At 50.8% G+C, this 16,448-nt stretch overlaps 1 protein-coding gene and 1 non-coding gene across 3 annotated transcripts; one reads left to right on the forward strand and one right to left on the reverse strand.

Annotated features, from left to right (window-relative positions):
* Window positions 1-1,267: 1,267 nt before the first annotated feature.
* On the reverse strand, window positions 1,268-1,339 carry TRNAE-UUC (transfer RNA glutamic acid (anticodon UUC)). Its single transcript has one exon. It is a non-coding gene; the product is annotated as a tRNA-Glu (tRNA).
* A 247-nt stretch (window positions 1,340-1,586) lies between these two features.
* On the forward strand, window positions 1,587-15,557 carry LOC128914560 (ras-related GTP-binding protein A). Of its 2 annotated transcripts, XM_054213699.1 has the most exons (10): window positions 1,588-1,765; window positions 2,265-2,298; window positions 4,532-4,631; window positions 5,632-5,698; window positions 6,647-6,869; window positions 8,969-9,064; window positions 10,643-10,765; window positions 12,922-13,013; window positions 13,905-14,020; window positions 15,019-15,557. In XM_054213699.1, exons 2-10 carry the CDS (start codon window positions 2,272-2,274, stop codon window positions 15,114-15,116), a joined length of 942 nt encoding a protein of 313 aa, XP_054069674.1. In that variant the 5' UTR covers window positions 1,588-1,765; window positions 2,265-2,271; the 3' UTR covers window positions 15,117-15,557. The 2 variants fall into 2 exon arrangements, with proteins under 2 accessions (XP_054069675.1, XP_054069674.1); XM_054213700.1 differs by lacking the exon at window positions 10,643-10,765 and having other exon boundaries at window positions 1,587-1,765.
* The last annotated feature ends 891 nt before the right edge of the window (window positions 15,558-16,448 follow it).

Consider the following 16,448-nt stretch of genomic DNA (forward strand, 5'->3'; position numbering starts at 1 on the left):
ATTTGAACAGCATGTGGGAGTAACACAAACACGTTACAAAAACTGCAGCCTTGACAAGGAAACTCCAATATTGACTGTGATTATGGGATCATTCTTTGTCAGGTATTCTGTCAGCCTGTACAGGGGCACAGGGGAGTTTGCACCAGGATCATGATCAGGTTCCACAACCTGTATTGACTTCAATCAAAATTGACATGGAACAGATTTTCATTCTTATCTATCTGCCCTGAGACTACAGAATTACCACATTTGTACTTGTTCTTACATAAAATCACAGAATGGTTTGGGTTGGAAGGGACCTTAAAGGCCACCCAGTGGCACCCCCTGCCCTGGGCAGGGACACCTCCCACCAGCCCAGGTGGCTCCAAGCCCCGTCCCAACCTGGCCTTGAACCCCTCCAGGGATGGGGCAGCCACAGCTTCTCTGGGCAACCTGGGCCAGGGGCTCACCCCCCTCACAGCAAAGAGCTTCTTCCCCAGATCTCATCTCAATCTCCCCTCTTTAAGTTTTAATCCATTCCCCCTCGTCCCATGGCTCCCCTCCCTGCTCCAGAGTCCCTCCCCAGCTTTCCTGGAGCCCCTTTAGGGACTGGCAGGGGCTGGAAGGTCTCCCTGGAGCCTTCTCTTCTCCAGGCTGAACCCCCCCAGCTCTCTCAGCCTGTCCCCACAGCAAGAAACCCCCAACGCCCCCAGCTCCAACGTCTCTGAAGGAGCGCGCGCCGCCCGCCGAATTTATCTAGGGGCGGTGTCACGCGCATGCGCAGAGTGGCGGCGCAGCGCGCGGGGCGCTCTCCCGCCTTCCGCCCCCCCGCGGTCTGCTAGTGGAGACGTTGTTGCACGGAGCCGGTGTTGCTGAGGGGTTTTCTTGGTATATGGCTGGCCATAGGCGCACATTTATGTATACACGTATGTATTTTTACGTGTGTGTATCTTTAGCAGCTTCCCGCTGCTAGAGTTGCAGTACAGCCCCAGCGCGATGCTCGGTGGAGGGTTTAAAACAGGCTGTGGGGCGCGAGCAGCAGTTTTCTCGCCCGCATTAGAGAAAAAGGCAATTAACCCGTGTTCAGCGAGGCGCTCCCTCGTCCGATGTAGTCGAACATTTGAAGCGGAGGCGGGAGCGGGGGTCTACAGCGGTGGAGCTTCAGGAGGCTCCGGGAAACGTGGTCGCAAAGGTGCAAAAATGCGGTGAGAGAAAGTCAAGGGACTCTGAACGGACTCTTAACAAAGACGGCGGCTCTGTCCGCTCCCAGGCGAGGAAAAATTAGAACTTCCCATACCGGGAGTCGAACCCGGGCCGCCTGGGTGAAAACCAGGAATCCTAACCGCTAGACCATATGGGAGGTGTTGGGTATGACTGTGTTAGACAACCCTATAACTCCGCCTTATCCCCCACCCCCGCCATGGCGCCGCGCCTGCCAGAAATGTGCTGCCCGTACCCAAGATGGCGGCCGGTGCGTCGCCACCGCCCCCTTCGCCCCGCCCCGCATCACATGACGGGAGGAGGGGGGCGCGTGGGAGAGGGCGGGGTGGAGGTGCTCACGTGACCGGCGGCGGCCGCCGAGCGCTGGGTCTCGTGAGCGCCGCTGGGGGGGGGCGGGGCGGGGGGTCCCCGGGCGCGGCGAGACCCCGGCGGGGCGGCGGCATCACGCCAGGCCGCGGCTTTGAGGCCTATCCCGGAGCTGGGGCGGTGGGCGGTTCGACCCGCCGAGCTCCGCCGCCCGCGGGCACTGCCCAGCCGGGCCGGGAGGCGCCTATCGCGGCTAGAGGTAGCGGCGGGGGGGCGGCGCTGGACGAGCTGGGCCTGGTGGGGCTGGGGGAGGCCGGGGGGCGGGCGGAGGCACCGGCCCGGGGCGGGGGGCGGGTCTCTGGGTCGCTGGGTGCGGCCTCCGGAGCATCCCGGGGGGACGGGGAAGGGGCTGGGGGTGAGGGCGGCCCTGGCAGCTCTGTGCCGGGAGAGCCCAGCCAGTGTCTCTCGCCGCCTTCTAGCGCTGGCTCGGCTTAGGCCTGCGTCGGCCCTGTATTTAGGGGAGCGTTGACCATCACGGGCGCCTTGGAGGCTTTTCTGGCAGCGGGGAGGGCTTCTGCTGGACTCTCCCCCCGCCGTCTGGAGCAGGAGCTGTCAGGCGCCTGGCGGAGGCTGGGGGGAATTGTGTCGGTGTGGGAGCGCTTCCCCTTTTGCAGGGTGCTTCTGCGGGTGGGATTTGGGTGGGGGAGTGAAGCCTGTAACAGAATAGAGCAATGTAAGAAGATGGTCTTTTCTCGTAGGTGGGTGATGCCAAGCACAGCCATGAAGAAAAAGGTAAGAAAGGAAAGGAGAATCCTTTGCAGTTGGGTTTTCCTTCCCCACCTGCATTTCCTGATGTCTCTGTGTGTCTGCATCTGTACCTCACTGTGCTCTGTGGCTGTCAGGTGCCTCCTAAGGCGCTCGGAGTGAGCAGATGCATCCTTTGCCTAAAGTGCTAGAAATCAATATTGGGTTTGAGTGTATTTGCTGGCATTCGTGGCAGGGCAGGCTCACCGCAGAGCTGTCCGCGATAACGGCTGCGTGAGTGTCTCTGGTACGCGTTGCAAAACCCTCTGCCTGCTGCTGGCCTCCGGCAGTGCGAGAGAAGAGGAACGATCCAACCCACTCCGCTGACCCATGGGGAGACCCTTCTGCTGTGTGACAGAAACTCGCGTGAGGAGCCCGTGATTAAGTGGGGGCTTCTGGGAGGATGAAACTTAACACACAGGGAAGGAGTAATGCTTTTACTGAGGATCGGGGGGGATATTCCAGCAGTAAGCATATTCAAAGCCATTAAAGCATCTGTGTAGAGACTATATGGCTGCCTGTCTGTGGTGTGGTAGGATTGGGTTTCCTGCCGGGCCCTACGTGTTGGTGTCTGAGCCCTTTGAAAGGCCTCCGCAGTCTAAAACTTGGGAACTGGGTTTGCTGGTAGGTTGCCTTGGGCTGTGCCTTGGAGCCGTATTGAGTTTCTGCATGTGCTTTTTCTGCAGGCAGTATGAAATAAGAGATATTGATGTTCTCTCTCTCTGTGCGTAGCTCAGGGGAAAAGAGAAAGTAGCTTTCTGGGGGTTTGCTCCAGAAAGGCTGTAAGGTGTGACCTGACCAGCCTGCCTCTCAGGAAAAGTCCTCTTTACTGAATCACTGAGGCGTGTGGTCAGCTTCTTTTTGGAAAGGGCACTCGCCAGCCTGTGAAACGTTGCAGTTGCTCTCAGAAGGGTGACTTGTGCGAGCAGGATGGTGCGATTCTGCCTCTCCTGTTTTGCCCTGAGAGTCTGGCAGCTGTTGCCGTGCAGTTGCGGAGTGAGGGTGGGAGTCGAGCGAGCGCCTTCCCAGCGTCTGGCACTGGCGTGGGCTGGGCAGGCGCTCAAGCCAGTTGCACTCTCGTTAAACCTATCTTTGATGATACATTTTCAGAGCTGTTGCCAAAGGCTGAATTTGACTCTGTAACCGGAACTTGTTTAACAGCTGTTTTGTGAGCAAGTCTGGGTTAGCTGTCACTGTTGGTTTTTTTTTTTTTTAATTTTTATTTTTAGATCACAATGTAGAGTCTTGCCTTGTGTGACGGCCTCCCCTCTTCCCCGCCCCGCCAAATCATCCCCTAGTGTTTTGTCTACAAAGGTGTTAGAGAATCACAGAATGGTTACCTCTCCTTTGGCGTGATGATCTGCAAACAGGACTCTGGAGGCAGGTGTCTCCCCTGCACGATAGCCTGGTGCGCTTGAACGGGGCTGTCCCAACTGCTTTTAACTTTTTGCTGGTCTTCTGACACACGAGACTTGAAATATAACTCGTATTTCACTTCTGTCAGGGAAGAGAAACCAAATCATGTTACAAGAAGGAAAAGAGTGAGATTAGGAGAGAAGTAATGGGTGTAAAATCCCAGTGGTGAGTGAGCGAGGGATTGTTTTGGGGATTGCTTCCAGCCTGGCTTTAAGGCCTTGAGCTGTTCTTTTGTCTTGGCAAAGTCCTTTGCTGTCATCTAAAACATCACACCTTCACCTGTGGCACAGGTGCGTTTAGAAGGCATGCAGGTGTGAGGGGATGGGGATGGGGGAGGCAGCTTCGGGAGCAGCTCCTGCCCTTCCCCGAGTGCCAGTTGTGAGCTCCAGGAGCCCTCTGCCAGTGTGCGCTGGGAAAAGGGGGTTGGTGGGCAGTGGCGGTGGGCTGCTGCCCTTCCTCCTGGGCACTCAGCAGCGGGATGAAGGACGAGGAACGTGGTACGTGGAAGGGCAGGGATGGCTGAGAGGGTGGGGGGCATAATTCAAGAATGCAAACAAGGTGGAGAGGTTTTCGGTCTGACCACCGTTCAGTGGCTGTGCGTAGCAAGGAGGTGAGGATGTCTGTCTCCTCCTTTCCCAGGCGTGGTGCTCTTCTTTGCCTCTCTTCTGATGCATTCACATCTCAAGTATGTTGGCCCTGTGTTTTGGTGGCTTTGGCAGGAGGACGTTAACCCAGAGACAGCCACGGAGGACTTGGCATTCTGTGGTAGCTAATTCTTTCTTTATTTTTTTTTTCTTCTTCCCAGGTGCTGCTGATGGGTAAAAGTGGGTCTGGGAAAACCAGCATGAGGTCCATTATCTTTGCAAACTACATCGCCAGGGACACACGGCGCCTGGGTGCCACAAGTAAGACTTCTCTTGTTTGAACTGCAAATTCTCAGGGCTCAAAGCCCCTTCATTAAAGGGGCGAGGCTGCTCCCTCCAGCAATCCCTGCCTCTCCTCCGCTCTGGGGTAGGTGGGTGTCTGCTGGTCCTCCAGCGGCCACACCTCGCAGGGAGCTTCACTCCTGCGTTCAGCTGAGGGCGGGTAGGAAGCCAGAGTGAAAGGGAAGGCAGCGCTGGGTTCACTTTTGCTGCTTTATTGTTGAACTTTTATCCTTCACTCTTTTTTTTTTTTTTTTTTTTTTTTTTTTTTTTTTTTTTTATCAGGAAGCAGCCTCTGCTGCAGCTCCACCAGTTATTGGAGGAGTGTTCAGAGCTTCCTTGTGGTCCTCCTTGTTGGTGAAGCTTTCTGGTTGTTAGCCAGCTGATCAGTAGCGCAGTGGGAGATGCAGCGATCTTGCTGTGCGCCCGTGGGTTTGGCAGGATGATGCATTAGGCTTAATTAGTGTCTTCTGCCTCTTTTTTTTTTCCAAAGCCACTGATCTGAAAAAGCAGCAAGTGATTCCTCTGAATTGTCAGGATCTAATGCTCCTCATTGGGAAGCACCTGCGAGGACTTAGTGTCACGCATTGGTGTACGTTTCTTCTTTGCTGTAAACTTGGCCTCTTCATAAAGTTTACAGTCTTTGTGTTACTGATTTATTTTTAAGGCTTGCTTAAGGCCTTGCGGAGTGTGCTGGAACTAGCGTCGTTCTTAAAATATCACAAAGATCACAGAACATGTTGTTAAAGAGGAACCACCTGCTGTGCTTCTCAGGAGAATAGTGTCCTGGGTAGAGAGTAGGAAGGCTTGAATTCCTTTGGGAACTGTCTTTCTCCGTAGTGTCTTCAGCTACAGTGTTGTTCAGATGGGATTTTACAAATTGTGGGCTGTGTTACAAAGAATGACATTTTCGGCTGCCCGCGCAGGTAGCTCTGATCTGGGCGCGTGGTACAGTCAGTAAACTCCTGTTGTCTCTTTCCAGTTGATGTGGAGCACTCCCATGTTAGATTTCTAGGAAACCTGGTATTAAACCTGTGGGACTGCGGAGGGTAGGTACTGTTTGTTCTTCTGCTTTTGAAACCGTTGGGGGTTAGCTCTGGGGAATAGCGCTGGGGAGGTAACAGAGGCCCTCCTGCCCCGGAGGGATGAGTATGTTGCTTGTGTATGAAGGGAATAGAATGTGTGTGGAGGTGGGTGGAAGGGGTTGGCACGATTACGCTGTCTCTTGAGTTATCCCTACATGAAAGGAGCCGTGCGTAGGTCCACCCTTCCCTCGCTGGCTGCTTTCTTCTGCTGGTACAAAGCCTGAGCCCTTCACCTGGACTTTCTCCTGAGGTGGCAGGAGGTGACGCTGGTTTCAGAGTTGCTTATCACCAGCTTGATCCAAAGTGGGTGTGTGCTGAGAAGCGACGCTGAAGGCTGACAGTGATCCTGTGGCTCCTGGAAGCAGCTTTTTGAAGAACGCTTTTGCGCTGGCAGAGCCTCAGCAGAGCCGTGCAACTTCGCTAAGCTTCAGCAGCGCTCGTGGCCTCATGCGTTGTCTGAGCCGTGTTCAGCAAAAGCTCAGGGAGATTTAAATCCTGTAAGAAGAGGCCACACTGATGGTTTTGGTTATGTTTTAGCTTCTGCTGACGCAGCTCTTTTATATCCAACTCTCCAAAAGCCAGTGGGTCCAGATGCAATGTAGCTCCGTTTGCAGAGGACCCTGAGCAGGCAGCTGTGACAGGAGGGAAGCTTCAGCTTCCTGTGGGGCTGGTGAGCTCTTCAGCAGCATCCAACTTGGCTTGGAAATGCTTAGGGAGCCTGATGTCAGGGGGAATGTAGCCACCTGTGGGGCTCTTGTCTAGACTCCTCCGGTGGCGTCTCTAGCTCAAAACGCAAACCTTGCCTTTCTCGCAGGAGGTATTTTACATGTAGCACCTTTCCTGACAACGCTAAGCAGGACCTGGTTGCTCTAATTAACGGGAGTCTCTTTGCTTTGTTGCTCTGCTCCTCAGACAGGACACATTTATGGAGAACTACTTCACCAGTCAGCGGGACAACATCTTCCGCAACGTAGAAGTCCTCATCTATGTCTTTGATGTAGAGAGCCGTGAACTGGAGAAGGACATGCACTACTACCAGTCATGCTTGGAGGCAATTCTTCAGAACTCTCCTGATGCAAAGATCTTTTGTTTAGTGCACAAGATGGACTTGGTGCAGGAGGATCAGCGGGATTTGGTGAGAGGCTGATAGTTGCCATAGAAATGCTTTCAAATAGAACATCTTTTGACTGTGCTAGCATTGCGATTTCCTGCTTCAAGTACAGCCCCGTCAGCACTGTTCCTAGAAGGGTTTCTCGGATATTAAGAATTGTCAAAGCCCTCTAAGCTTTTTCTGCTTCTTCTAAATTGTATGTCATCACTATCTCTTGCATATAATCTAGTAGAAAACAGAACTCGTGATTTTTAGTGACAACCACTCTAAGCCTTTTATTTTATAGCACCAATTCTAGTACTTTCACCAGACCTTGGCTCCAGAAGGGAGGTTGAACTGAGAGGGACGTAGAAGGAAAGAATTTCTTTCAAGAAATCCAGTGACCTTAAATTCACTGCTCGCCGTTTGGATGACTTTGCGGATGGTGGTGGTGACAGTGATGGTTGGTTTCTCGTTAGCTGCTGCTTTCAGTCCAGTATAGGCTCTGTTCTAAAACATAACCCAAAAAAAACCCCAAAAACAAGAGCTGAAACTTTCCCCATTACCCAGAAGGTGGTTTCTATGGGTTGATTCTATGGATTGATCAATCTCTGACTGATTCTCCGTCAGAGAACACTGTGGCCTGCCTGCCCAGACATCACCTCTTTAGCACTCCTCTGCCCCAGCAAAGGCTGGGGATCAACCTTTCAGAGATGTTTGGTGTGTTCTGTTCTTTTTGGAGCTTTTGAAAGGTTGAAGGGAGCTTGGAAGATGTTGAGTTCCTACCAGCTTTGCTTTATCAGCTTGGACTGAAAAGCAACCAACGCCTGATACCAAAAGAAGAATCAGCTCTGTGGGTTAGACCAGCACATCCCTGGCTTGCAGCAAGTTTGGAGGCCCCTTTAGGCTGTTAGCTTTTGTCCAAAGTAAGAAGTCGTCTTAAACTTTCTTAGGATTCCTGGTGAGCATGTGCCTGGGCAGCTGCAAAGGAGGCCGTGCGAGGTCCTGTGGCTGAAACCACCCCCTGACCTCCCTGCACAGATGGGCTTCTTCCACATCACAGGCTGGCTTCACATCACTCATGCTGCCTGAATGTCGTGATCCTCCTCTTCCAGTTTGAGTTCTGCCCTCCAGCTCGGTGCAGAAATAGCTCAAAGAGCTTGTTCATAGGGTTCATTCAAGGAGCTTTTCCTCACTTCCGTCTGCCTTCCCTCCACACTGAAGCATGAGTCTAAAATCTTCTCGATACTGTCCTGTCCATCTTTGTTTTGGGACTGGTGGACAAATGCTGGTTTTACATACTTGTGCAGATGTAGCGAGGCCCTGAAGTGAGGGGTAGGCAGAAGAGGGGCCTTTCTTCAGATGTGCTTTCAATGTGTATCATTGCACACCAGTCAAGATCTGTTTTAACGTATGTGCTACTTGAAGGACATGCAAATACTGGGCCAAATCACTATCTCTGTAAATCTCACTGAAGCCTTTGGTGTCCCAGGACCCAAGTGGTAAGTGTTGGGCTACGCAGCATTTCATGGGGATCGGTTAATGTTCCTAAATGTTCATACAAACAGTAAGCTGAGGAGAAGGTGGTCGTTGTGTCTTCCGCTGCGAAGGCGCGTTGGTGCAAGTCCTGCTGCTTTTTTAGCTCTTCTGTAGGAGCCTGGCGCAAGGCTGTCTGGTTTCTGCTGTTCCCCCCTTTTTTGTAACTTCTAATGGCAGAGCATGGTGTGAGAAGAGAAGGCTCTGTAAGTACGTACCTCAGAGCTGCTCGTACTGATGAACCTCAAGTGCTTTCTTCCTGTCCTGCTCTCAGTGACGGGGCTTTTTGCTTGTGACCTTGTCAAAATTCAGGTCTTCAGAGACACTCAGGCGTGTCTGCTTCTACCCCTGCTCCGCAACACCCGTAGTTATTTCAGCTTTCAGTCCCAGTCAGATGTATTGCAAGACAGCCGTCGTCTGCCTGTCCCTGCTGCTCCGGCGGAAGGGGTTTCTGCCAGCCTGGCCTGGCCAGCCTGTGCTGCTCTTGTCTTTTCTCCAGCGCCGTAGGTACTCGAGACTTGTTTGAAATGCATGATGTAAGTGCCATACAGCAACCACGCCAAAGGCAGAGATATTTACACTCAACTGCTAATCTTTTTATTTCCCAGATTTTTAAAGAGCGTGAGGAAGACTTGAAGCGCCTTTCCCGGCCCTTGGAATGTGTTTGTTTTAGAACTTCCATCTGGGATGAAACACTTTACAAGGTTTGTACGGGTTCCTCTCCGTATCTGGCTTCCCCCCTCCCTCTTGGAAAAGAAGAGCATGAGGAAGGCGAGTGGTTAGTTGCTACTGGTTTGTTAGTGACTGGCCCTTTTTAGTTCTGCAGCAACTCCTTCTGGAGACTCGCCGTTGTAAATGCCATCAGAGCATCCTGGTTTTAATTAGAAAAAGTAAAACCCCTCCACTTGTTGGAGTTGTGGTGTCAGTGTGCTAATACTGCTGAAACGCTTTGCCTGGCTACTTTAGAAAGAGTTTGTGCATTTTCCAGTTGTGTTTATCCAGCAGGGAATTGTTTCCTGTGTTTCTCTGCAGCACTGTTAAAAGACGAGCATTTACCCTTCTGGGAATTTGCTTTGCTTTCAGGAGGGAATGGGTTTTTTTGTTGTTACCCTTGACTGTAGTGTCAGAGGTCTTCCAGGTGTGGGAGTGGTGAGTGCTACCTGGGCTACGCTGGTAGCAAATGATCGTTATAATTGCCAGCTAATGAGCAGTGGTGGTAGCGTAGTGGCTGGGTTGCTGATGAAGAATGACTGGTGAAGGTCAATGAATAGCTGAAGGTGAGGACCATTTGGCTCTTTCTCTTGACTTGAGTGGGGCTTCACGTGGTAGGTTTCTCTGTCCTGGCAAATCTGTCCAAAGCCGTAGCAAATTCCCCTGCCTTCAGGGTATGGTGTGTTTGGCTGAGACTGATGCAGCACCGTACGCCAGACATCACTCCTCACAAAACGCCTACCCAGCTCCCTCTGGAAATCAGCCTTCCCAAGTGGTGGCATTCCCTGTTTTCTTGCAGGCATCCCTAACATTCATCAGTTAGCTGGCTACTCTGAGCAGTTTATCCAGCAGCAGACCTGCGCTATTCTAGACACAGCCCTGCCAGAGCTCTTCAGAGCTCCCACCTTTGGCTTGGGCTTTTAACTTGGCGCTTGGCAAGTGCAATGGTGGGAGTGTTCGGTAGATACCAGCTACTTGGTAAATGGGAGACACAAATATCCACCCTCACTCCTGGGGGAAGCGTGTGGTCAGGCGCTGACACAAACCCGGGGCAGTGAGGTGAAGCTGAGCCTGGACGACCTGAGCCTGGATGGGGACAGGTGCCCATTACAGCGTCCCCAGTCCCTTCTGGGCTCATTCCTGACTCACTGGGTCAGATTGCAGCTTTCTGTTTGCATCAGTGACGAGCTGCCGAGTATCCATCTGCACATCGACCTTGCTCAAGATTTAAAAAAAACTCTGAAAGCTTGAGTTGAGTTTATCTGGGAGCAGTAGATAGAAGCATTGCCAGCTTAAAATTTGGATGATTTAAGCCTGTTTAATAATATTCTAGTTTCCCTGTGACTGATGTGGAGAAGAACTTGACCTCATGAAGAGGTCTGGGGTACCACTCGTTGTCTCCATTGTAGTAGAGATAACTGGACACAGAGGCGGGAGAAGCTTCTCAGCCTTGCCTAGACTGTCAACACCCAGAACGGCAAATAGTCAGTTTTTGAGCACATTTTGTAATAAGAGGATGGAGCAGAGAAGTGCTAATGCAGCCCTTATGTTGTGTCTTTCTTTATTGGCAGGCTTGGTCCAGTATAGTCTATCAGCTGATCCCCAATGTCCAGCAGCTGGAAATGAACCTGAGGAACTTTGCTCAGATCATCGAGGCAGATGAAGTGCTTCTGTTTGAGAGAGCCACTTTCCTGGTGAATACCGCAGTTCTGCCCTTCGGGTTCCTCTGCCCAGCCTAGGACGGAGTCCCCTGGCTGGAAAGTGCTGTTGTGGCAGTAGCCCAAAGAGAGGTGCCAGCGCCAGGTGGCAGAATGCGTTGATCCAGGCCTTGTGATACTGAAAGTAGCTGACGTGACTCCGTGGCACACGGGACCTTCCCAAAATTTCCACTTCTAGCAGTTGAACTGAGGGCTTGATCGGTATTTCCCTCTTCCAAGCTGTGAGAGGGTTTCATATCCCCATTCAGCCGTGGGAGTTTTTTGAGAATTCCTTTCTGCACAGGGCAAGAACCGTCTTTAGCTTGAAATAAGCCTTTTCAGTTCCTCCTGGCCCGGTATTTTAACTGGTCTTGATATTATTTTTTAATTTATTTTTTTATCTGATGCTCTACAAACCCAGAGTACGGATAGAGGATCGCGAGCAGTTGGATTGCAATGGCTTTCAAAGTTACCGGCTGTGTGGTAACTGCTCCCAGGCCCTTGTCTCTGCAAGGTAAAATGTGTCGGTTAAAACCACCGGTGCTGCTCGTCTGTCCGTACTCTCGGTTTCTGGGTTGGTCTCGTCAGACTTTGCACCGTAACTCTTGCTGACCTGAAAGAAGGATTTTGACTTTTTTCAGTGCTGTTCTTGATGGCTAGATGTCTGATTTTTGAAATGAGGGAGGGAACGTGAAAAGGGAGCCATTACTTTTCTCACTTTTTAACCTCTCAGAAGTAAACACCTGCCATTTCTGGCAAGTTCTGCTTTTTGACTTTTTGTAGATAATAAATAGTTCCACCTTAGCAGTATGTAACAGTACTTTCATTGTAAGTACTTTTTTTTTTTTTTTCACTGAAAAAGAACAATCTTTGCTACAAAAATTCTCTACTTATTTTCAGAGTAATGGTGACTTTTAAAAAGACTCTTCTCACTTTATTCATGTATTTAAACTTCCCCCAGGACTCTTTTCTCCCAAAGTGAAATCTTACTCTGAAATTGTATTCAAATCACAGTAACAGAAAAACCTCTCTGGAAAGTTAAGGAACGAACTTGCATACAATGAAGGCTGGTATGAATGTAATCCTTGAATCTGGCTAAACCTGTACTCGTATGAATAATCGGGCAGCTTTAAAAAGTAGGAAGCACATGATGATCTTTTTAAGGTACTCAAGGGAAAAAAAACAAAAACAAAAACAAAAACAAAACACCACCCAAAAAACTTAGTTCTCCCAAGGCTGTTAAATGTGGCTCCATAGGTAGAAAAGAGTTTAATATCCTTGTTCAGGGGCGTCTGACACTTCAGCAGTTGGCTTCATAATTCTAAAGAGCTTAAAGCACAGGGCACGAGGCTTTTTAAAAAATATTCCGTTTTGGTTTTCTGTGGGAACAAAGATGATGTAACTATTTGGTTGTGTCCCGTTGCCCAGTAAATGCAGTTCTCGGCCCGGTAGCTAATGTGGGTGAAGGGCAGAGATCCGTAGGCTACCGGGCTTGGTGGCCAGGGAGAGAGGGTTGGTGCTGGATGGCTCGGCGGGAGGAAGAGGAGGGCAGCCGCTCCAAAGGCTGGCAGTTTAGCGCAGCCTGGGTCTGACTCGGTTCACGGGTGGAGAGAGAGCTCCCAGGGAAACCAGCTGCCTTGGTTCTGCTTTTCTGAGGGAGGAAGGGCTTGCTGTGGCTCCGAGAGCGGAGCTGGGCGTCCTACCTGCACGGAGTGGGGAATTTCTCCGGTTCAGCCCTTGAGAATCTGCAGCAGGATAGACTTAGGAAGGAAAAGCTATTCCAGCATTTATCAAATGTGTTTCCCCTACCTGAGGTGATGCTTTTGCTTTTTTTTTTTTTTTTACTTTCTTTTCCTTTGAATCAAGATTTGAATTGCTGCTAAGTTGGAGTGTTCAGACCTCAGGCGGACAATAGTGTCTCTTGCATACTTGCGTCTGCGCTTGTGAAAGGCCTCCTGGTGATTGTATTACTGAGGCTTGTTTTACCCTGAAAGCACCACGAGTGTTGCTGCAAGTAGTTTCAATCAGCAAAAGGCAAAGGGAATCCCTGTCCCGGTCACCACCCGTTTCCCATCATTGCTGTCGAGCCCGAGAAACCTGCGCTGAAATCGGTTACTAACTGGCTCTGCCCTCTCTCTCCTCCTGCCTTCCAGGTCATTTCTCACTATCAATGCAAAGAACAGCGGGATGTCCACAGATTTGAGAAAATCAGCAACATTATTAAACAATTCAAGCTAAGTTGCAGGTGAGTTGGTTTAATTATTAGGTGGGGAAGATGCCTCAGCAGGTATTTCGGCTTCCTCCAGAAGCACGAAGGCTCTCCAAGTTAATGCTAGTTCTGTGACTCCTCAGGCTGAGTTGCTGTAGTCAAACTGCCCTGTGTTTAAACACAACTGACTTAATTGTTATATTTTGTAACTTCCTCCTTTGCCCATGCTTGAAAGAGGTTTGTTTTGAAACAACCATTTTCTTCTGGGCCTCATTCTCCTGGGCAAGGTAGGGAAGTTCCAGGACTGAGCCGATAAATTGGTGGCAGTCAGGAGGAAGAGGCTTGCAGGCTCTACTTACCAATATTCCCTCTGGAAAAGTGGAAAGCTGGCTTTGGAGTCGCTTGGCTTCTGAACAGGCTCCAGGGTCCGCAGTCGGTTGGTAATATCTGCAAGTGTTGGGAGCCTGACGAGGATGGAGACGGGGCTGCATGGGTTACAGAGCCGTCTCCACGCGTTTCGGGTTTATACTTATTTCTCCTGGTTACCCACAGTGCACAACTGTCCTGCGGAGTGGCCAAGCTCTCACCTTGTCACCGACAGTGTCGTGGGGTTGTGCATCTCGAGTCACCTTCGCCATTCAATGTGCAAATCGGTCTATATTCTTCTCATTTAGCCTAAAGTTAAAGAGGTTTTTTTCTTTTAAAAAAAAAAAAAAAACAAACAAACCACCACCAAAACCCAAACAACCGGACTTGTAGTGCCTGGTGTTGCTTGCCAAGTGGGGACTCCAGCGCTGCTTCGTTACCGACAACTCAGATCCTGGGATGTCGCCTCTGTGGGCGCAAAAGCTGTTTGAGCGATGTTACAGTAGTAGTTCATTTACTTTTTTCTTTCTTTTTTTTTTTTTTCTCCTCCTCCCCTCTTAGTAAGCTGGCAGCTTCTTTCCAGAGCATGGAGGTCAGGAACTCTAACTTTGCTGCTTTCATTGACATCTTTACGTCAAATACATACGTGATGGTGGTTATGTCAGACCCTTCAATACGTAAGTCAAAGCAAAGATGAACCTCTGGCCTGTTTTTGCTTGCAGGGACAAAAAGCCGGATAAGTCTAGTTTAAACTCTGTTTCTCTTAGAAAATGACAAACAGCAGGCAGAGCAATAAAAATGAGCGTAATTAAACGATAGAGCGGGATCTGCTGTGTCTGAGCAGAAAGGGGGGGGAGGGCGGTTAAAAAGTGACTTTTGGGAAGGCGAGAGCCGTGCGCCTTTGAGAGCGGAGCTGTTTGCTGCTGCCGGGTGGAGGATGGCAGCGGCGGTGGGGAACCACTCTAACAGATGTGACCTGATTTAGTAGGTCATGTCTAATAACCTATTTTGGGCTGGTCTGATCTGGCAGCCCCGCTGATTTTTTTTTTTCGAGAGGAAGCAGCGATGGATCGCAGTGGAGTTTTTGCTCTTGCTGCCTGGACTGTCTTGGTGGGCAAGGCCTCTAATTATAGTAGCGTCTATTTATCTTAAAGAAGCAACTGCAGCAGCAGCGCCAGCCCTGACGGGCATCATGTGACTGTTTAACCGTTTACACAGCTCCAGCTGAAACTGCTCCTGTTGGGATTTGAGGTGCTTCAGAGACACTGTCCAGGACAGCCTTGTGGCTCACGGCCTTGGTGCTTCCTCTCCTCCTCTTTGGAATTTTACTGAATTAGGGCGAACCTGTGTAAACCCCGTGGCTGAGTTACCAGCTGGGGTATTACCGTGCTGGAGGAGCAGCGGAGGGGTGGCCGGGGTGACTCGTGTGGCTCTCCCCGGGAGCAAACTGCTTGTCCGTGGCTCGCTCTGACCCTTCCTGGCTGTTGCACTGGGATCAGCGAAGGGCCCGGACCTCCCAGCGTTAAATTCTGCCCAACTGTGGAACAGGGGGGGTGAAATAAGAGCTTGCTGACGGGGAGGTTGCTTTTAGGCACTGCTTAACTCCTGAGGACTTGGATACTCATGTCCCTTTTCACTTTTTTTCTTTATCTCCCCGGTCCTTTTTCCGTCCCAGCTTCTGCGGCTACGCTGATCAACATCCGCAACGCCAGAAAACACTTTGAGAAGCTGGAGAGAGTGGATGGACCAAAGCACAGCCTGCTCATGCGCTGAACGTTGGCCAAGGCACACGGTCTTTGGGGGGAGAAAAAATGAATTGGAACTACTTATTTTTAGGAGAATCTAACAATGTTGATGTCTTTGTTGGGCTTTGAAATGAGTGTGCTGCTTTATTTTTTCTCCTTTTAACGTTGGACACTAGTCACTCGGAGGATGTCTGGATGCACTGCGGACCTTCCAAAGAGACTTCCCTGGCGGATGTGGGGTTGGGAAGGAGTAAGGACAGGTGACGTGCACGTGGTGTCATGCTCCTGGTTGTCGTAGTGGCACGTGGCACAGCTGTGTTGGATGTTTTGCTCCCGGGTGATCTCATATAAGTCACAGGAATCGGAATATTTACTGTTTTATTGGTTGGTTGCTAGAATACGTTTATAAATTTCTCCTTGTCTTCAGTCATGAAAATAAATTTTTTGCTACCAGGGATTTCAGATCCTAGAGCTTTGGAAAGTGGGTTTTCTTTCTCCTGAAACCTAGGGCAGCGCTGGCAGGCGGGTGCGTAACAGATGCATTTCTCCTCTCGTGTTACTGGGGGGATGTTGACTGAAGGCCGTTCCGGAGTTTCATTTAAGATAATTTTTTTTTTTTGCTGCGCGGAGGCTTAATTCCCTCGGCGGGCGAAACGCTCAGGCTGACATTGACTTCTTCACGCTTGCCGAAGCGATGGAAAGATCTCGGTAGATAAAAGGGGCGGAAGATCCCAATTGAGGGAGCGGCGGGATGGTGCTGGTGAGCCAGGAGGGGCTGGGGCGGGCACGGAGGAGCCCTGGGCCGTGGCAGTTGCGGGTGGTGTGTGCGTGAGCTGTGTTAGTTGCGTTCACCACGAGCCAGTTGGACGGTGTTTGGCACCAACGTTATTTGCCATTACTGTGTGTTTTTTTAATTAATTTTTTTTGTGTGCGTTTCCATTAAACCAACAAAAGCTCTGTGAGTTAGGGGAATCTCTGGCTTGCTGGGTGGGAGCTGAGCTGACGCTTGCCAGCATCTCTCTTCCTTTTTTCTCTCTTGCTGCATCAAATTACTATATAAAAAAGGGTGTGGTGACAGCCCCGCTCTTTGTATTCTGGAAATCGTGCTGTCCCCGTGTATCCCTGCCCACACACGTACTCGGGGGGGAAAAAGACTCTGAGCCTGTTATGTGAGAAGGGGGAGCTGAAGGGCACATCGGGGCCGGAGAGCCGAGAGTGGGGTCTGCACGGAATCCTCCATCCGCTCTGGATCTTCAGGGTATGGGACACCCGCGTCCCGCGCCGCCTTCGCAGCAGATGCGTCGGTGCTCGGTCAGGCTGGGTGTGTGCTCCGGGAGAATCCTCAAGTCAGCATCCCCGT

This window comes from Rissa tridactyla, chromosome 9 (assembly GCF_028500815.1).
Source record: "Rissa tridactyla isolate bRisTri1 chromosome 9, bRisTri1.patW.cur.20221130, whole genome shotgun sequence".
Taxonomy (NCBI): domain Eukaryota; kingdom Metazoa; phylum Chordata; class Aves; order Charadriiformes; family Laridae; genus Rissa; species Rissa tridactyla.

Bases quoted from the DNA above. Each gene is read 5' to 3' on its own strand.
- LOC128914560 (XM_054213699.1), top strand. From the start codon at position 2,272: ATGCCAAGCACAGCCATGAAGAAAAAG. The intron at 6,870-8,968 runs GTGAGAGGCTGA...TTTATTTCCCAG, and splicing joins AGGAGGATCAGCGGGATTTG to ATTTTTAAAGAGCGTGAGGA. The intron at 10,766-12,921 runs GTGAATACCGCA...CCTGCCTTCCAG, and splicing joins TTGAGAGAGCCACTTTCCTG to GTCATTTCTCACTATCAATG.